At 38.0% G+C, this 22424-nt stretch overlaps 1 protein-coding gene across 1 annotated transcript in view; it reads right to left on the bottom strand.

Moving 5' to 3' along the window:
• The window catches only part of LOC104625194 (cohesin subunit SA-1-like), a gene marked incomplete at its 3' end in the record, with an annotated part of 101114 nt that overhangs the window by 6766 nt on the left and 71924 nt on the right, over positions 1-22424 (bottom strand). The window contains exons 8-10 of the mRNA XM_010292796.1: positions 20257-20330; positions 11657-11780; positions 3308-3406 (exon numbers count right to left, since the gene is read on the bottom strand). Coding sequence (XP_010291098.1) covers positions 3308-3406; positions 11657-11780; positions 20257-20330 — 297 coding nt within the window. The remainder of the gene's footprint in view (positions 1-3307; positions 3407-11656; positions 11781-20256; positions 20331-22424) is intronic.

The following is a 22424-nucleotide window of genomic DNA, read 5'->3' as shown; positions in this document are numbered from 1 at the left end:
TGCTTTCATATTTGTTTCATGGCAGTATCTTCTTATCCCAAACCAATGTTCTCTTCTCGTAATTTTTTCCCAGAAACATCAAGCTTAAAATAAATAGTGTGGATGCGTCATTTCTTATTTTCTGCCTTGCTGCCAGCATCTCTGCGTGATGGCACCTGCCACCCAGCCACCATGAACCCTGAAAATGAGACCTGAACACCTAATGCCTCTGGAAGGTGTAACTTCTGTGGTTTAGTGAGTTATGTACCCCAGCTGCTCAATCTGCTTTGAAATTTCCTGTACCACTGTACAGCGGTGGAATAGGACACAGGCCTGTATTTATAAATTGAAATCTTAATTTTCGCTGTCTATGAAGATCAATTTGCAATTTTGTATTAGTCTATGAACAAGGCTGGCTGAAGAGCAAATCCATCTCCTTTTGCCTCTCAGGCTGTGGAGACAGCACTCTCCTGCAAAGGGACAGAAAGAAGGACAGGAATTAAATGGCTGCACCTAAATCTGCTGGTGTCTTGACTTTGGCACTGACTGTAGAAGAGCTAATTCACACCTTTTCCGCACAGCTTCAGTTAATGTTTGTATCAGACAGGACTTCTTGATGGAAAACAGAAGTCTCCTCTTTGACGCACACAATTTTTTTTGACGAGAAAAGCTTATTTTCTAGCATATCGCCTACTCCTAGAAACACAAAACAAATGCCGGAAGGAACACACATCTTTCCTTTGGAGAAGTGACATTATCAGATCCCTGTCACAGCTATCTGGAAGGTGGTAAAATATTAACACCCCAGTACAAGTCATTCTGAATCAAATTAATTTATACTTTAAAGAGCTAGAAGATCTCTAGAGAGATTTCCCTTGACAGTTCGAATGGATTGAGCTGAGTAACAGCTGAACTGTGCAGGTCGATTAAAGTCTGATGAGGAAATATAAATAAGTAGCCATGGAACTGAGAATGGCATTTAGGTCAATTATTTTTCAGGGAGTGGTGGTAGAGTTTGTGGTGGCAAGACATTTAAGTAATGTATCACAGATTCAAAAAGCATTAATTTGAAACTTTGCTCCATCCTGGTGCCAAAGGCCACATCCCTGTCAACACAGCTGTAAATCCAAGTGCAGGCATTTGGACAATGCCAGCTTTTTGTTCTCTTGATGTGGCTGGAAACTGAAACCGATAAATCATATTAAACATATCTGTTCTGTAGGCTCACAGAGACTTTGAACTCACCATTCCTCTAATGTATTTCATAATGATACAGATTTCTGTAGTAAAAACAGCTTTAATGGAACAAAAGAAAGATCAGGATTCCTAACAGGGTTCCCTTTTGTCTGAATCTTTTCAGAGATTGAAGAGAAATTAAAATTCCTTGTGCCATTCTAAATCAAGAAACAATGCACAGGCTAACCTAACTTCTTCTAACAAAGAAGATTGTCTATGTTGTGAAAAAGCCAGGAGCAAGTATTTAGAAGTTTCATGTTCCTGTAGTTTTTTGAAGTATATTACTGAGGAACTATTTCTCAAAGCGCCTCCAACCCTCTTGAAAAGTTTTGCTGGTGGATGGGACAGGTTCAGACTCAAAGCAGCATTTCCTCTTACAAATCATAGGAGGCTAAGAGACAAGCACCCAGCACATTTTCTAGTAAAAAGAAGCAGATATAGAGACTATAAGAGTTTTAGTGGCCTGTTTAAAAATAAACCGAATTACAGAAGGAGCAAATATAAGCAAATCTGTAAGTCTGCATAGATGGAACAAGAAAGGCAGCGGAGTTGGAGGGTTCATTTTTCTGGAGAGTTACCTAGTATTTCTGGTTGTTCTGAGATGATAAGCAAACCAGACTTATGGAGGCATTACAGAAGTAGTCTGAGGTCTGAACCTGTTTGTCAGGTACTCTTCTGTGAGAGGAAACTTTGTCTTTACTGCAGCAGTCCCAGAAACTGACTTGATAAAATTAGAAGAATCCAGGCCCTCAAGTGATCTCACAAAATGATCTAGTTTCATCTCCTACTTTAAAGTCAACTATACCTAGTTCATTCCCAATAGGTATTTATTTAATCTGCCCTTAAAAAAATCTCAAATGAAGCAGATTATTAATAAAGAGTCTGTTCTATTATATAACTATCATTTTGGACAAAAAGCCTTCCTTAGTATCTAGGCTTTACTGCAGTTTAAGCATCATTTTTCTCCATCTCAAGTGAATGTGGTAAAAGGCAGATTACCATTATGTTTTTACAAATCTTTTACATACAGGGAAGATATGACAGGTTTTCTATATTTTGTACTTTCCTGGATTGAACTGGAGGAGTTAATAGTAACTGCAATGACAGACAAAACCAGTGAAGCAGTATAAAATCCACAGTGAGAAGTTTTTAAGTCTCATACATAGTAGTTATTTACAAGTATTTAAACCTCCACTTCTTTTCTGAACAGCATTTTGCACCAGCATTATAATAATGATTTAAACAAGAATAAATTAGTCTTTCCTTGGGGAGTAGCCTTTACCACAGTTCTGTGCTCTCTAGAACACAAAAGCGATGATAAAAGGTGCCAACTGATGTGGCGACAGTGCCTGAAAGCTTTCTTTGCAGAGCATCCAAACAGAAGCAATGACAGTATTTCTACACTCATCTCTCTAGATACTTCACTTGTGAAATAAAGCAGACATGCCACAAAGTGAATTAACAGCCACATTCTCATGAAGATATTAAGCGAAAAGTCATCATGTTTGTGCTAGTAAAAAAACCAATGAAATATTCCTCCAGTACTTATCTCCTAAACAGGACAATCATGCTCAGGGTTTGTCTACAAGCACAATGTAAACTCCTGTTCTGCAGCAAGGTATTTCACTGTGCAGAAAATTGTGATGCAGATCAAAGTATCTCTTCCTCCAAACACAAGCACATATTCAGCTGAAAAGCTGTCTTATGTTGTTCTTCTGTTACAGGCTGTTTCTTTCAAATGTATTTTAGATTGTGTGAAACACCCAGTACCTGTCCTTAAAATTCAATAAACCTAAAATTAAATAAGTACAAGCAGATTAAATAATGACAACATATAAGCTATCAATAATACAGACAGATAAATAATCATCCTGGCCAAGCCTGACAAATCTTGCATGATAACCACTGTAAAATGGATTTGGCTTAATCTCAGCATTCAGTAATAGAGTTTTAATACTGCCATTACAAGCCTCAACACAAACAAATGAGTTCATTTTTGCATTTAATATACATGACTCAAAGATCGCAACAGGATGAGATAGACAATACTTTACTTTTCTGTACTCCTTCCAAAAATTGTATTTACTCTTACCTTGAATCTATTAGTGAAGAGCTCCAGTTTTGGAAATAACTCTCTGTTGGTATACAGACTCTGAAGAGCTTTCAAGCACTTCAACCTCACTTCACCTTGCTAAATAAAACACACTAAGATTAGCTGATAGAATACCCTAATCAAATGCACATGAATATTAAATAATATCATATTGTAATTTGTTTAATGTACATTTAAAATTTTATGCAAATGAGTTTCCCAAGCCAATTTGCAATTCAGCCAAGAAACAAAAACCACATGCAGCTGCCTACAATGTTAAATTTTCACCCTATTTGCATGTATAAAGAATTAAATGTGCCATCATTTAAACATCTGTTACTGTTTCCCTGTCAAGTAACTCCACAAAAAGATAAAGAATGTAGCAAGTAAATACAAAATAAAGATGTTTTATCTCAAGGTGGTTGGTGAAGACTGTGTGGCTATTTATCTTTAGGGAAGAGACTACAGGTAACTTCTGCCTGATATCTGGCGTTTACAGTCAATGCACAAGTGTTCAGAATGACTGAGCACAGGCTGTGTGTAGCCCACTCAAGCAACTCAGCCGTCTCCAAGCATTGGCTTTCCTTTTTCCAGGGACAGAAGGAATACACACTGGATTTATTATTCTGAAATTTTTTAGAAGTTGAAGGATGCAAAAGGCCTGAGAGATCTTCCAGTGGGGAGCAGGCTGCTGCCACAAGAACAATGCATCTAAGCCACAGCCTGAGGAGCCCTCGGGAAGAAGAGCAGCTTGTGTCTGTCTGTCTTGAGTTTTTCTGGTGGCAGCAGTTCATTCCCAGCTGCTCTTTAGATGGGGATTCCTTTGATCTGGTGGGCTGTAGGCAGAAAATGCGGGCAACACAAGACGGTGCCTATGGATAAAGGTTTGCCATCAATAGGAACACCGATGATAAAGAGAAGGGCTGGATCCTCTGGGAACATGCACATCACCTGGCTGCTGCAAATGTACAACTTGGCTCAATTGCATAGTCTTGGCAGACTATGGGTTCTTGCTGAAAAATATCAGCAGATAGCAAAAAGGTTATAAACACAAATCTGCTCAGATATAATCTGTAGAGTTCACTGCAATGTGAACTTACTTTTATGAAAGTGAGTACACTACCAAGTCAAAGGCCTTAAGCTGCTCAAGAACTAATACGAATTACTGAACTTTATAAATAGAATTGCATACCCAGAGGGCTTCATTTCTGAGCCTGTCTATTCTATAATCAAGTCTGTATTTAAAAAACTGCTCAAGCTAAAAACTGAAAGAACATTCAGAGACTGACATAAAAACAAAAGCTAAAAATCCTTATTTTTAAGTTTCTTTCCTCCTTCGCACCGATTTAAAAAATTGAAATAGAGTATAAAAGAAGGACAGAAGTTGAAAGGAGGATTTTCAGAAGAACTTTTCCTTGAAGAACTATTGTTCCTGAGAAATCCTCTCCTTGTATCTGTGAGGAGTCTTTGAGCACTCATGCTCTCTTCTAGGGATCTTTTTGACTACCACTGTAGAGAAACCCAGTGAGATGAGTTATGTTTAAAGGATCTACCAGAAGATCTTTACAAGGTACAGAAAAGAACTTTCTTGAAGAAAAAATCTATATGGATGTGACCAACTACTAAATAAGCACAGAGAAATGCTGCTTGTCATTCTTCTTTTAATGGTACCTATATTGCAGTACCAGAAATAGTGTTTCCTGTGCTGTCTGGCATTCAGAAAGGCCAGGATCTCTGGAGTCATCACTAAGCATTAGAAGAAGATGTAAGCCTCTTAAGGCCTTAGCTTATTTAGCCACAGAAGATCAGTATCAGCTTTGGCAAGTGATGAATGCTACGGAGCAACAGTGAGGTAGCAGGTTCAGTTACAGCTCCACTGAAGACTGTCCCGCTTGTGAGCAGATGGCTTATTCAGCCCGTGCTGTAGTCCAAACATGCAAAACTCTAAATTGATTAGGTACAGAAAAAAAACCAGTGCCAGCAGCAACGAGACCCAAGACCTGTGCAGATAAGGTTTGGAGTCCCCAGGGAGTCCAAAGCCCTTCACCGAACACTGTGGATCAATGGTCCCAGAGTTAAGTTCAGGCCCAATACTGAGGGTCTCTGCAAGTCTTATGTGAGCAAATCAAGCAAGGTAGATAGGAAGCAAACCTGAGAACATTTGGTACTTACATGGCCTGCCAGGGGACTGAAGCCAGATGCTAACAAAAGCATACTGAACCAGGCTACTATCCCCTGGCGCTCACCAGATCTGAGGCAGAAGACAAGTGAGTGCAGGAGCAGTTGAGGAAGAGAGAAAGGTTGTGTTACTCCTGGTGCCTCTAGCTGAGAGCAGAGGCCCTGGAGACACAGAGGCAACCCCTGGAAATGACTGCCTTTCTTGCAGACAAATGATATGAGGAGGACCTTCTCTGATAATAAAAAGGTCTGTTTTTTTAACTGTTGGTCAAGGATGGAATTAATCTCTTGGGAAAAGAAAAAGCCCCTGCATGTCAGCTTGCTAATCCTATTAAGATGGTTTTAAAATAGAGTCAGCGGAGATTAGTAACAGGAATCCACAGGGAAGCATGAACAGCAATGACCCAGACAAGAGTCCAGAAGAAAAGGTGTACATGGATACACTGCACCAAGTTCAGAATAGAGGAGTAGAATGTCCCACAGATCATCAACATGCCAGACACGAGATGCTTCTTGAGTAACTATGAGATAAACACCCCAAACACTTTCTGGGGAAAGAAACTTCCCAGAAAGAAATTTCCTATCTAGCAAGGAGGTAAGTGGGTAAGAATGCTAAAGTTAGGGTAATTCCTAAGAAACTTATGCCAGGGTAAAAGCTGCAAACACAGGGATGCAGAGCAAGGACAGAAAGAGACTAACTTAACTGAGAGATGAGCATGTATAACTCATTAATTAATTGGGAGGTTGAGCACAAAAGGAACACAAAAAATAGAAGGAAGAGAAAATAGAAAATACTGGGCACAGTATGGAATAGACACAAGAGGTAATAAAGAAAACTTTCTGTAAGTATCTTTGTAGCACAACAAAGAAAAGTTAGTTTGCTTTGAAGGAAGAGGAAAAAAGTAATTGTCAACTTTTACACGCACAGTGGGTAGGAGAAGAAATAAAATAAAATTACAACACAGACTTTAGTTTATGTGAGGAAGAACTTTTTAGTGGTAAACATAGTTAGGCACTCAAACTCCTACAGAAGCTGTGGAAAAAATGACATTAGAGGGTTTTTTTAGAAAATATGACTGTCAATGAGAAACACTGGATATACAGTGAACTCTGCTTTAAGCAGGAAAAGAATAAGCAAAAATACTTCCCAGACTAGATTTTAGCCAGATTTTCTGCAATTCTGAGCTGAAGTTCATAGTAAGTATGAGTCAACCCAAGGAAGCAACTATTTACGACTATGCAATACCTTTAATTCTGTTAAAGAAAATGAGCATCTCTTTCCAGCTATTTTTGTGTAGTCACATCTATGCTTTACAGACAGAAGAACAGAGCTGAAAGGAAAGCCTTACCATTTTCTAAATAAATAATGGACCAAACATTTGCATTATCAGCATTCTAACAAATAAGACCTTCCATTCTCCTGAGTTTCATCTTTCAGAAAAATATACTTACTTGGGGTTTTGTCCAATTTATAATTGTGACACTTGATTATTGCTGAATCCTGAATTCATCCACACTGTCATCAGTTCTATGCATGCCTCCTTCTCCAGTCTAATTATTCCTGTAAATCCCCTTTTCTCAAAGTGTTTTTAGGTAATTATTTGTGTATTTTTATTATTTTTGTTATCTAAAATTCTTTTTCATTAATGTTAGAAATGCTTCACACTAATATTTCATTGCTAACGCTTTGTTTTATTTACAATTTGAAATTAGAACTTAAAACAAAAACATCAAGTGTTTATTAACACTGTTAAATGACAAACATTTCTCCTATTTTCCCTATTTTTGTTGAGATAATCCTCCAGTCACTCCTGAGCAAAAAATTGTTACCGCTGCTAATGAAGCGAAAATCTATACATACACCTTTCATGATAGCAGTGTGGGGTAGCCTACATTTGTCTGAGAGAGTCATGCTCTACACAAAACTCTCTTTAACATGGCAGCCCTGTGAAAAAGAATCCATTCTGATGGCAGCACACCATTTTCATATTTTTTAACATGCTAATCACAGGACTCAAACCAACACTCTGGAAATCTTCTGCAAGTCTCACAGTGATCTACAGCCTGGCATCGAGCCAGCTCAGATTCTTATTAATGTTCCATACAGTTGATAACTGCTGAGTGTTAGTTTGCCATCTCCCAATGAGAACCAGACTTCTCTTAACATTCAGGGATACCACAGCTCCAGAAATGGTAATTTAAGGTGCGCTGCTATGTGTCAGCTCACACACCAGACAAAGGCTTAGATCACACAGAGATGATGACTTTTTGAGTCCCCAGAAACAGTTTTAAGTATTTTTTTAAGTAGGTGGGTGGGTAGCCGGGTGGTCAAGAGCCGTTTGAGCAAAGTTGTTTCTCTCTTTTCACACTTCATGTTTCTTCTTTTGTATTCTTCCAATTACTTTTTTGGTGATTAAGGGTATTCTGCTCTTTTTTAAAATGTATCAGGTTTTAGTACTAGATAATTAATTTGCTCAGCTCTTTGCCCTACTATATTTCTGCAGACTGCACTGTTTGGTTTTTTTCTCTTGTGTAGCAAACTGACCTAAATTACTGAGTATCTTCAGTCCCACAGTTTATGGGATGACCGTGATACACCGTGTTGTATTTTGATGCTTTAGGGTGGTATACTTCGAGGTAATCTGCTGCCTAATGACAGAAATAGTTACACTGCCAGAGAGGAACAGATGAAGGTGTCCTGCAGCGCATTAGTAGCTACGGCAGGAGTATTCCTGGCAGGAGCAAGCAGTTGTGCTCTCCCTGCACAGGCCCACTCTATACCATTTATGAAGATACTATGTATCATCTGATGCATTTTTTTAAATTTTCTCAAGCTTTTCCAAAACCAAAAAATTAGGTACCAAGGAGATTTATATAAAGGTAAGCATTCGGAAGTTTGGAAAAACTACAATTTCAGTTTATATATAATCTTAATAAAAACAAGTTCCAGTTTTTCATCCTTTTAAGATAGGATGCCATCACTATGAAGTATTCAGATACTATCTGTTCCAGAGGACCCTGGGTTCATTCTTTTCACAGAAATAGACAATAAGTAAAGTAGAGGCATGCAAAGAAGGAAAAGGCATTTTCTTATGTGTTAGGAACTGGTTGAAGAACCATGACTGTCCGGGTATCTAGAGACACAACTACGGTCTCAGAACAGTTCCATGCATCAATGAGGCAGGTGAAAATTCAGACTGGACAGTCTGCTTTAACACTTATTATAGTTTGAGATATTTTTAATTTATGCTCCTAGACCCATGGGAATGAAAAAGATGCTTAAAAGGAGAGAAAGGCAGAACAAGAAATCCATATTCAAATGAGAAAGCAATCTATATAAAAACCAAAAATCCCCATAGGCATTCATCTGAAATCTGGGAAAGAGGCAGGATTAACATACAAAATATACACATTTCTGAAATTAGAGAACTAAACTTCTGCATCCTACCTCTGAAAGACTATACTGGAGCTACTACAAAGAAGGGTAAGAACTGTATCTTCCCAGTGGTTTAAATTTGTTTTCTGAAGTAGAATATGAAACTGCTCATGAATCTCTTGCAATGTGGCCTCCTCTCTTTTTTGTAGAAGCAAGCTTCCAGAGGAGTTAATCATTTTGAGGTGACTTCTATTCATATGAAATGGAAATACCTTATGACAAGTGCCTCAGCTTTAATTTTTTCAGTATATTAAGCACTGATCATAGCAAAAATTACCTCCTGACCAAAGCAAAGCAAAATCAAGAAACTTGGGTACTGACCGGAAGTTTTTCAGGTAGTTTTGGAGGGTTTGCATTTTTAATTGGCTCTTATTCCATCTTTTTTCAATATATTCTTCCCATTGCACTTCCTTCCTATGTTCTGTGCTTCCCCAAATGTCTCTTTCTCTCCGTTCTCTCCCTTTTCATCGTTTGACACATGGCTCACTTGCCTCTGATTCTTCCTCTATTCTACTTACTGCCTCTCTCTATATATTAAACACACACTATAAATTTTAAAATATCACCTACCACGTGTACCAGGATATTAAACAGACTGATTAGCTAGTGATTTAAAGACTGAGAACCTCAAGGCACTTCTGAGGCCTGCAACAATAAATATTACGAAGCAAGCAGAGGCAGGCGAGTAGCCTGATAGAATTCTTCTATGTCTGTTCCAGATGGAAAACCATTTTTTTTTACCATAGCACTGTAATTTAAAATTTGTCTGACATGAAAGAACATATTAATTTTAAAAAAGCTGACGTAAAAATATATGTTAAGGCTTCAGGCAAATGACTAGACCCTGGCCTGAGGTTAAGCTAACTGAAGAGGATGTGAGAAACTATTGGATATGACATGAGAAATTGTTGGATGTGACAGATAAACAGTGTGAGAAGCTGACACCAGTCACAGACAGTGCACTGAGGAATGGCTGGATTTCACACATGGTTAAAGGGAGTTATGTGAGAAATGGCTGGACTTCACAGATACTACAAGGGGACTGAGAACTGCGAAGTGCAACACTACTAGATTCTGCTCTCCCACTGGAAATGTTCTGCTGTGATTAGAGCGTGCTCCAAAAAATCCACTGCAATTATTCAAGGGATAGTTTTTTAAATTAAAAGATCTCCACCACACCTAAAATCCTAATCCTCCAGCCTGAGTAGACCTCCCCAAGATTTGGTAACTTGAAGCAATGATCTCCATCTCCTGAAGCATGCCTACTAGTGAGGCACACCAATGCTAAAAATGAGGTACACAGAGGGAGCAGCAGCTCTGCCTCTCAAAGCACGGCAATGGCCATGCCAGCCTGGCCATGTCCAAGCTTTAATGATAGGAAGTGTAGTATCCCTAGAGTAAACAGTGATCATGGCTGACTCTAGCAGTAAGCAGGATCTCCCCCCTAATCAAGTTTTGTAACAATGAGATGTAATGTAAAAGTTTGGGGAAAGTTTGTAAAGAAAAAGTTTGAGAACTACAGGTTTAGAGCAGAAAGACATCACATATCTAGTCTGTAAAGTACAGAGGATACTCTTAACAGGTAAATTGCTGGTCCAGATCAAGGTAGGATGCAGATCCTTTTCAGCTATAGGCAAAAGAACCAGTGGCAGCTAACTTCTTTCCTTAGGGAAAGCTAACATCTTTCTAACTGATTGTGTTCAGACTTCAGCAAAAGAGTGACTGAGTCATATCCTCTGTTAATATGCTGTCCGAAGTTATTGAAGAAATAATCTTTTTAAAGAATCAGCTGTTAACTATCGGTTATGCAAGTCCTCAGAATGAACTTGCAAACTCTCCCCCCTCCTCCAGCAGTGCCCCTAGAAAAAACAGAATAGTCTGAATCAGGATGCTGGAATTTAATAAGCGTTTCAACACTATAGGTAGGTCTCATCTGTTTTCTTTGGATAATGTTAGCAAAAGAGTTTAGAGTAGAACAAGTGCTTTTAGGGGTTTTGGTGTGAGTGGTAGCATGGATAGTCCCAGTTGCTGCCTGGTGTACAAAAACTCCATACAGTCAGAAGTGCAAAGTCCTGTTCTACAGTAGCGTTAGGAATGGGCTACTCTCACTGCAGGAACCGAGTGGTAATTAGGCCTGTTGCCACCCAGCAGAGACGTGTTGCGGATACCACCAGTACAAAGAACTGTGGTGAGATAAGACAGAACCTTTGGGTATAAATCTTTTTGCTTCCACCTGGTGTTTCAACAATTTCTTGAAGAAAAAGCTAAAGAGAACCTTGAAGAGATTCTTCAAGGGAACATGAGTTGATGAGAATTCCATTGGCTGTGGAGCCAGTGATGTTCTCTTCCCTCTAACTATTGGGCAATGTTAATGGCAAACACATCTGGAAACCTCTTTTCCATTCTGCTTCAGACACAAGGTTCTCAGGGGTGATCTGAGGAGACTTGTCTTTCTCTTGTAATCAGAAGAAAAGCACCATGGAAACATTTCTATTAAGATACTCTAACAGAGACTGAAAACACAACAAGCACATGAAGCAAGCATGCAGTCTGGGACTACTGTATCCTAATTTAAATAAATACTTTGAAATAAACTGGTTGAAAGGTAAGTAACAGGCAAGAAAGAAGAACAATCTCTTTACAAATCAAAGATGATATACTAGACAATCCTTGGGTAGTATAACACCAGCTACCTGCAGTACACTCTGCTACGTACAGTAATACACAGTACTTACCCTGTCATGTAGTGTCCAACCAACGTATTTTAAATAACTATCATTCAGGAAGGCATCACTGTACATTTTCATCCAGACACCAATTTCTTCAATACAGACAGCTCTAATCTCAGCAATAGCATCACTAATAAGGAAAAAAGAAAAGAAAAAGTATTTAACCAGATTACAAACACATACCATTTACTTCTCATTCCCATTGCCCTACCTATAATATTTTGCTTTTGCTTTTGATGAACTTCACTATGTAGGGCCGGCCATTGTTCTCACTGCTGTCTCACTGATTTTCTGTTCCTTTAGGTACTTGAACTCACTGATCTATCTAATAATTTCAAAATTTCTACATACAGATATATTTCTACATACAGATATATTTCCATTATCTCAAAAAATTCTTCCCCTAGTTTGCTTCTTAATCTATTACTGCATCTTTTATCTCTCTCTTTTCAAACAGAACTAAGAATCCAAGCTACAAACCTCCTCTAGACAACCATTTCTGAAACATCATCACTGACATTTGCTGAGCAGGCTTGACTCTCTCCAGCTAGACGTGTAGAACAATTGCAGGGTGGAAAAAGTTACTTGGTTTAACCAGAAGAGCCTGCCAGAGGGGCAAAATGGAATTTGGTATGTAAACAGATCTTGTTTCATGCACCACCTGAAAGGCCCCATAACAAAACCAAGGAGAATGTTTACATTTCAGCATTGGTTTCTTCCAGTTTTCTTGCTTTTTTTCTACGTTCTGACTGTGGCAAGTGATGCAAGAGGCAAAGATGTATCTCAGGCAGACTTATCAGCTGCTTATTGAGGAGGAGCAGCAGGAAACGTTTGGAGAGATCATCTAAAGGGACAGAAATTATTTCAATCTGATTGGCACTTTCCTGCCTGCCTGACACAGAGCATGGCATGTTTACTAATAATGAACGACAGCTAAACAACAGGAAAAGGGATTGGGGCCATCTGGCCCTTTAGTAATTTCATCTCCAAGACATCTGTTACTATGAGAACTCACTTGCGCCACTCCAGCTGGCACTGCTTCACAGTTACAGATTTCAGCTGTAATAAAAGAGGAAGATGAAGAGCCACTGTAAAGAAGGGAATGTCTGGTGCTTTACAAACACTGGCCTTGCTTATAATTGAGGCTCTTTTTCTGTATTTTTATTAAAAAATCTTTTTGGAAAAGTAATAAACATCAGTTTAATTCTAAAGCAGCACCAACAGAGCCCAAAAATGAAATCTAATTTATGGAGAGGGGGAAAAAAAAAGTAATTCCCAAGCTTCAAGCAAGAGAAGAACTGCAAAATAAGAGAAACTGTGTTTTTTCTAAAGCCTTCAATTTTACAAAATATAAATAATAGGCATTCTATCTTATGCTCAAGATACTTACTGCATAAGTTCATACACACAAAATAGTATAACAAAACCATGATTACTCCATACTGTAACTGCCTACACACTTCCAACTTCAGACTGGCCCAGCACCATTCTACTGTGTCTGATCTTCCAGATACCAAGGTGAAAACCACACGGTTTTCAACACGGCAATCAACTGCAGTATCTTACATGACTAGACGTGACACTTCTGCAGTCAAGCCTCTGTTTTTCTCATTGAGCTGCAAATGATAGGGAGAAAACTGTACTGATATAACAGCATAAAACAAGCATTTAAAGCTAATGTATAAATATTAGGGGGAAATATGTAGGAATGCCACTATCATTTTCTCTTTTTGCCTATATGAAACACACCAATTCTATCAACTTCCAAACAGAATCATTAAAACTGGTCTATCAAACTCCCTGAAGACTATAACCTCAAAACCAAGGTAACTGTCAATCCACAATGTAGACAAGCTGCATTACAGGCAGAGTAGAGCATTAAATAAGCTGTCCTACAAGCGATTTCTCAAACAGGTTTTAGATACTGTAAAGATGAGCGTGCTAAAATACTACATTCAAGAGTTTGCACTATAAAAACTGTATTCATTATGGGGAATGCAGCCACAGCGAAGACAAGTTTCAATTAAAAACTATGACTATATTCTGCTATCTATATGTCTAATTGCATATTACGTCACACTAAACTAGATTAGCAATTCTCTTTTATGGAATTATTTTTAAAACAAAATATAGGTGGAAGGGATCAGAATGCAAGACTTAAAGAACAATCTAAAAGACTAGTAAGTATGAATCAAGAAAAAAAACAAACAAGGGAGCCACATATGCAGCAACACAAAGTAGCCATGAAGACATTTCCGCTAGGGGATGACAGCCTGAGTCCTCACTTCCAAGTAGGTTATTTCACCACCTTATAAATTTACTAACTGTGAAGCATTTCGGAAGGATGTAATGGCAATCCCAAAAAGAATCCAAGTGTCAACAGCTATTTAATCATGCAGCACAGCTAGCCAAAAATCAGGGAAAATTATCTTTTCTGTAAGAATGCATTCAAGCTTCCCTCAGCGGACAGTGAAAAACTGATTCTAGATTCAAAAACTTCTCAGGGATCCCTACGCACTATGGAAAAATGCTCACTCTAAGCTGCTATTTATAATAAAAACAAACACACAAGAAAAAAGAAAAAGTAAAAAGCAAAATATAGCTATTTAACTAATTACAAGATTTAGTATAATAAAAATATAGTATCTTCGGTATACTTGAAAATGAGAAAGAATCATGCGTAAGGCATGTAAGACTAGCAGAGTCAAGTTGCTGGAGAGGCAGAAGAACTTGTGAGACACCAATTTCCCACTCCACCACCATCTTGCAGGTAACTGTATTACCACTAAGAATCATTCGTCTTTTTGCAGGAATCACTAACATAGATACCATGGCCACACGATGCTGTATCAAACACAATACAGCCAAAAAGCCTTTATACCTTTGCTATGCATATGATCAATTGCTTGTTATTAAACTAGAATTGTTTTCTGGTAATTTTTTACACACTTAAATATATTTTAGCTTTTTGTCATAGTCACTATGGATTGTTCAGGTTTTTTTAAAATATCCACTATTTGTGGATGACATTAATACTAATCATACCAGCACTGGAAGTACTTTTGGAATAATTCATGATAATTATTCATTATCGTAACTATAAATTAGTGACATACGTTTGTATTACTTGCCAAATGCTTCTAGAAAGGAACAGAATCTAGTTGAGCACAGAAACAAAAACTAATGCTGGATCTACAAATATTAGACAGAAAATATATTTAACCTTCTTTTCAGCAGAAACTGCAATGTAATGTCTATGTGATGAATGGGAAACAGCAAACTGTTCGCAGCAAAATTCACAACGGATGTCCCTACTCTCAGTAAAGTGGCTCCCCATGATGCAACTTCATAAAAAGGTTTGACAAAAGGGGATCAGGTCAGAAACTCACTCATTCCTTTTAAAATTCTGGATTCAAAAACCCACAAAACTCAGGACAAACAGGTTTTGCTAGTTGATTGTTTCAAAGCAACAATCATGAAAAGTGCCACTTTAGCACATATTTCATGTTAAATTGCTCTCAAGTATTTTGATTAAGGCTAAAAGTATTCAGGACCCTGAAACACAGCATCTACAATGGATAACTGGGATATGTCAGGTGGAGACCAGTGTGCTCGTCAGGGTCTCACTAGAGTGGTTGCCAGCTGCAACTTCTGGGTTCTCTCAGCCCGTTTGATCACAAACTCGTTTAGGTTAATCAAGACCAAAACTGGAAGCAATAAAAGCTAACCTGGCTGATCTGTACTGAAAGGGATGCTTAAATCCTTAAAGCATTACCAGTGTTGTGGGAAAACACCAAGGCAAAAGATGGAGATGACTAGCAGAGCAGTAACTGCTTCAAGACTTCTTGGAAGCTCCTAAAAGGATGCCTGACTACACTCTTATTGCATGTTTGCTTGCCTAATATAACCATTGGAGTTGTTGCTTCTCACATCTCACTCTTAAAACAGAGAGAACTACAGATAACCTTCAGAAGAACATGATATTACTCAACACAGCAACTGGATATTAACAGAAAAAAAAAAAGCTGTTTCAGTCAATTGGTTGGGATAAGAGTCAGTCTGTGAGAAAACTTTCTAACAAAGAGAGAAATGAGGGCCACTCACCTGCCTCTGGCGTTCTTTGAGATGGAATCTCAAACTCCCAGTCAAAGGACATGAAAATGTGCAGCTCTACAATAATGTACCATTACCAATTGAATTAAACTATGCCTATCTCTTGGGCTGCTCAACAGTTTCTAAACACTTTGAAGATGTAGTTACAAAGATAACTGGACAAAATGTCTGACTTCTTTTTATCTCTGGAGCTGAATTAGGAACCCATAAGGAAAGAAGGGTAAGAAAAACAAGTGTGCAGAGCCCACTTGCAAAATTCTGGTGAATGCTCACTGCATATCCCACTCCTGGGAGGGGTTCGTAAGCAGCACTTCCATTTCTAAGTAATTCTACACAGGGTTCTACTTACATAGCTATTTCAATAATGTGTTACTAAGCTGATTATCCAACATTCTTGAATTGTATTGTTTGAAGGCATGACTTGAATTTCAAGATGTTGCGCTACATAGCTCTAAACCAGTGTTTCTCAAAGACTTACCATACTAACACTTTTGCTTATATGAAGTATGATACATGGCTTTGTAGGAAAGGGAGCAGTGTGTGTGTTTTTAAACTTAATATTAAGGTCAAACCCTTATAAGTACCATGATCTAAGTTTTTGCCCTTGTCTTTTCTTATGCCTCTAAGCAACAAATGGTCTAGGTAATTTCTATCTGTTTTGTCAACATACATAAAAACGTAATGCATTTTCATGTCACCTAGGATGTGTGTTTCACCTCCTCAGGATAACATTTAGGGGGAGGGAAAAGGATTTTTCTATGGTTTTGTTCAGATTTTCATTTCCTTGGGCTGACTGGTTTTTGCTCCTCTCCGTCTCTTACCTGCTTCCTCACCAGACTTCCATCTAATGTCCCCTCTCCCTTTTTTTCATGCAACACTTGTTTCCTAGAGTGGAACTCACGTACAGCTTGCCACTGTCATTCTATTTCCTCAGTAGGAGGGTAAGGAGCACCTTGGAACGAGACAGAAGCATCTTCTCTGTAAAGATGCCATCTACATTTGGCAAATTTTACTTTAATTGTCAGTACTGCCAAAATAATAGCTCAGGACAGGCTCATTGCATTGCATAAATTCACAAAACCATCATGTCCACCAGTCTGAGGATCCCCATTCAGGTCTGCCAGAAGTTAAAAGTGTAATAGTTCTGTTTTGCTGGAGAAATACCTCTTCAAGCATTTAAAACAAGAAGATACTATGAGGTAGGACTCAAATATTCTCTGAATCTTACCCTCTGAAAGGGAAATGTGTCTGGACACACATTGCCAAGTCAAAAGCACAGAAGTAGAAAAACCAAAATTTTGACATCTCAGATAACTGTTGAGAATGATGAGCTTGAATACTTCTGATAAATACTTGTTACATCTGAGAAGCTATGTGGCAATAATCTCTGAATCAAGGTAATCTCTGATACACAGATGCAAGTGAAATGAAGAAATAGGCCTCTCCTCTTTTTTTTTTTTTTTAAATATACATGTAACCTGCAAGCAATTTTCAGCTTGTTTAACTTCAGACAAAAAAAAAGGTTATTTTTAAGATCCCTGACCTACCAGTATATAGAATCTTATTACTACATATCAAAGGCATTAGAGTCATACAAACACAAAAATGGTTACTTTGAGATTAGGACCTCTGAATGTCACCACATCCAAGCCCCTACACATGCCTTGTGAAACCAATTTTTGAGTATTTCCAAGGACAGATATTCCACAGCTTCTCTCGACAACCTGTTCAGGGTTTGATTACCTTCATGGCCCTGTAGTCCTATTTACCAAAGTCATCATCTCTGCTGGTTTTATATCACCAACATGAGCTCAGCAACTTGACTCTAACTGAATTTGCTCTTACATCTCCCCTTTGATGCTAACTGTCGGTTTTAGAGATGATAAAAAATAATCAATGGACAACCAAACATGCCAAAAGCAACACAAAAATAGTCAGAATAAGTGGTTCGGGGAAGAGATAAGGAAATACACAATGAGGTAGGTACAGCTCCTGCATGTTTATTAAGAATAGCTCAATTTTTTACCAAATCTGCTGTTAACACCAGACTAACATTACAGCTAGAAAATTGTTTAGCTTTTTCTGCAGATTCTTTTTTTTTTTAATGCGAGAAGCGAGCATTGGAATCTTGCAATAAATTGTAAGCCAGTCTACAGAAAGAAGATGTAACCTCACTGCCACACTAGCTTACTAGTAGGAAGACAGCTACATTCTGAATAAAAAAGGAGGCGGAGGGGGGCTTTTTGTTCAGATCAAGGACTTACTATTTAAGTTACAAAGGTCACTAAGCATGAATCACTGTGGCAGAGTCTGAATCATATTACAGAAAGGGATTTCTTCTCTGGGAATAATTAAAATAATGTTCTTTTGAAATCATTACCACTTGCGCATGGGCTAAGGACTGTAGATCATGTAAAATGATGTCAAGTTTATAAATCATTTGAACTATTTGATTAAGAAACATTATGGAAGCAGGTAATAGTTTGAAATCCTTTCCTTTCTTCTCCCCCACTGGCCCTGGTTTTCTCTCCAACTACCTGGTTTTAATAGACGTATTTTTTCCCCCTATTTGTTCTTGCACAGCTGTGCCTGCAGAAATTTGAGTCTATGTTCTCTGTTGTCTACAGATTACTCATATTCGGTATGCGTTGTAACAGACTCTTAGGAGATTCACAGAGGTTAAGGAAGCCCGAGAGATGATGACTCTTCACAAAAGTGGCTCTTGGGGGCGGACTTGGATGCAGTTACTTCTTCTGGCCCTCTCTAAACGGTGGCAGAAGTGGTGCCACCCACCCTGCTCAGAGCACATCACTACTTGACTGATTTCAGCAAATTCTTCAGTGGTTTAACAGTGTTAGCCTGGGCATCTTTTGTCAGGGCATGGATCAGCAGAGTTTATTTATTTGGCCTCTCCTTTGTTATAGAAATATCAGCAAAATCAGGCCTGTACTAATGGTGACAGGAGGCATAAAAAGAAATCTTTGTTACAAAAGCAGGATTTAAAAAGAAAGAAAAAAAAACCCCAAATGGCATGCAGATCATTCAACAATAGCGTCTTTTTTCCAACGCCACATAAAAGCATGAGCTACTAGGAAAATATTTTAAAGCAACTTCGTTTGATACAATACACTAAATCCTGAAAGGGCAAAAATGGAAACATTCTTTACATTTAATTTCTTCAGCATTATTACCTACATGCCATAAAAGCTGCTTTCATAACAAAATAGTGTGAGTGCTGTTCTGAGCTAATATCCTAATTTACCTGTTGACTCTGCATACCCATCCTTCTGTTGGCAAGTAGCTCAAGGCTTACTGACCATAAACTTTCAAGTATCATGCTTGGGTACTGAAGATACACACTCCAACTCCACTGTGTTGTTCACACTCACGTATTTCTTAGCACAAGCCCCTTCCAGGTTTCCTGCATGCTTTTCTCTGTAATAATCCCTCTGCCCAACTGAACTGTGGGTTCCTCTGCACCTTCTAACCCTCTTCTCATACACCCTTTCTTGTTTTCTGCCATTTGTCTAAAAGATTTCATCAATTACAAAGTTTTAAACCAGAATTTAAATCTGCAGGGTTAATTGCATAGTTTAGTATCCTCAAATTTTATCTGACTTCAGTAAGTCAATTAACATTTAAAGACCTGGTTGCACCAAGATGCTGCAGGTGCTCTGAAGTATGTTGTGATGCAAAACAACCCTAAATCTATTTTAAAAGACTACTGCTCTCTGACAAATCCTACACCAAAATAGCATGCACCAGTCCAAATCTACCGGTCTGTGCAATTCTAAAATACATAGAAGTGCATGCATGTGCACATTCATGCACGCACATGAATATATATATAACCTGCTGTGGTTTTGTATTCACAAGACATAGCATATTAACTATTAAAAAAACCCTTTGTGATGTGCTAGCACCACAATTACTTTTTAACAGTCTTGCTACAAACATCCAAAACAACTAACAAACAGAAAATACACGTTAACTGGAGTTAAGGCCTTTATGTAATTTAAGGAGGAAAAAGCCTAAAGTAAAGCTGTAGCTGTGGTGAAAGCATACATGGTGGAAACGTCAGAAATTTGCTGTTTACACCTAAGACATACAAAAGTAACTGCAGAGTAGACATACTCAGCAACCAAACTGCCCTCTTATGATACGCAGTGATCATGCGATGATTCTTAAGCTATGCCATGCTTGTGCTTCTACCTTGGACAACGTTTCTTTTCAAAACACAAAGATTCAAATTCTGTGTCCCCCACAACTCTTTAAAGTTGTTTTACTGAATGAAAATAGAATTGTGTGGATGGCTCTACTGTGTAATTAATAGGGGTTACACTTATATTTTCTTCCGTAACTTCAGTGTTTTTGATACTGCTTTTGTGGCATGTACAATGTTACATCAGAAGAAAAATCAACACAGAAACTGCCCCTGACATTATTTATGATTATACTTTGTTAGTAGTCTACTGTAGCATGCATTTTCTTACCGGTATCTATGAACAAATATACCCTTAAAAATAGAGTTCATCATATTTTCAATTTCATCTTGGTTTTCTTGTAGCTGCAAAAAACAAAACAAAAATAAATAAAAGATCGCTGCTTATTATAATTTGATATTCTACAATTTCTTATTGGGAAACATTAGAAAACCATGGAAGAGTGTTTAATTAAATGTATTAGTAGATTCACCATTTTCTACTTTTCCAGCACATGCCTATATTGTGTGCATATACATACATATATATATATACACATATATGCAATGCCTTAATGGAAGAAAGTTAACACTCACTACAAACAACAATTAATTTAGGTTCAAATTAGTCCTTTGAAGTGGTTATCACCTTTTTTTGGCTCCTGAAATTTAGACAAGTAGAGACTATATGTTCAGTAACGTCAGCAGTCCTGTATTCATAGTTAAACAGGTAGAACTGTGAGTGAATGACAGCTGCAGAAATGAAGCTGGTTATAGATCAGGAATCCCCTCTGAAAAATTCAATGTCCTATTTAAGGAAAGTACTTAAAGTTGTTCTCAATCTTAAGTATGGGTGCCAGCTGCTTTAACTTCAGTGCCCATGATAACTGAGTTTCTGAACCAAGAAGCTTTCCAGAATCAGAGCATGGGTGCTTGACACTGGAGCACACCTGACATCCAGGCCTGAGGCTGGAAAAAAAACCCCAACAAAACCAAAACCCTCAAAAAACCCCAACAAACCAAACCCAAACAAAAATGAAACCCAAATGAAAAAGGTGGTATGAGCAGATTTTTATAAATAAGAGTGTTTTTAAAAAATATTAATATTTCCTGTGTAATATGAGCGCATTTTGTAAGTACTATGGAAAGCTTACTTTGTGGCAATGAATATGTTAACACATCCTCAAGGAACATCCTGGAATCAACTGAAGTATTCTTGTACTGTCTGCTTTTGTACTAATCTAAATAAGTATGACTTAATTACACCAAAATGCAGCTTTGTTAAATAAGAGGATGCCAATTTTATACAATCAGCTGTTGGAGCAGAACTGCTACTACACTCAAAGCCATCATTCTTCCATCAAGGTGTTTCTTAATGCCAAAGCAGAATACCACAACACGTAATGTAAATTTTTGCACATTTTCAGTATGAAAACCACAACAGAGCCTTGCTAGTACAGAGTGCATATATGCATAAAATAATAAAACATGTATAATTATGGACAGGTATCTTTAACAGATAGAACATCTTAAAGCCAGAGGCAGAATTACTATCAGCTGTTTTGACTTTCTGCATAGCATGAGCCCATAAACATTTTCACCTAGGGTTTTATATTTTTCAAGCCATCTTTAGAAATATTTCTACAGTATCTTCCAGATAAGATCTAAAGTAGCTTGCAAAACACAGTAAATGAAGTCTCCCAGTTTCCTAAAATGTAAGGAGGCGCTGTCTCCATTTTGATAGGGGAAACCGAGGTATTGAGGGTTCTTGACTAAATTGTCAAACACCTGACGAAGAAATTATTTTCACAGAAAAAGGGATTATGTACAGAGGGAAAAGTTGGGTGCAGACCAGCTCTGCATATACCAATGGACTGGTACACAAAACAAGCATATTCAGACATGGTTTCTGGGAGAAGGACTATTTTCAGCCTCAGCTCAACCCAAATATACACTGACTAAATGCTTTTTCAAGAACACATAACCCAACAGGGAGAATGAATTGCTAATCATTTTTCAGTTGGCTGACTTCACAGGCTTCAGGCAGGCAAATGTCCACAGAAACATGGGGATAGAGACAACCCAGCACAGACTGTGGGGTAAAATGAAGATGGGAATGAACAAAGAAGCCTCAAGGAGGCCTGAAAAACTCACGAGGCCCTGAAACAGAAATGGCAATCTCCTGGAGAACTTTGGGTATGAATGATTAATATAAAAACACACCACAAAAGAGAGGTAGGAGAGACTGAACTTTATGAACCATGAGAAGGTTAAGATACTGAAGAAAAGTGTACTTTGACATTTCTTTGAATGAGAAGTTGAACAGCACCATACAAGACTAAGTGTCATAGATGAGGGGACAGCACGGATGGCTTCCTCCTTCTTTTTCTACAGGGAATTTACAGCTCTCTACAAACATGGTAAGTTAATCAGCTATATAACTGATACGGGGATCCAGAG

The sequence above is a fragment of the Phaethon lepturus genome, unplaced genomic scaffold (genome assembly GCF_000687285.1).
Source record: "Phaethon lepturus isolate BGI_N335 unplaced genomic scaffold, ASM68728v1 scaffold17130, whole genome shotgun sequence".
Taxonomy (NCBI): Eukaryota; Metazoa; Chordata; class Aves; order Phaethontiformes; family Phaethontidae; genus Phaethon; species Phaethon lepturus.
This window is presented reverse-complemented; position numbering and strand designations above follow the sequence as displayed.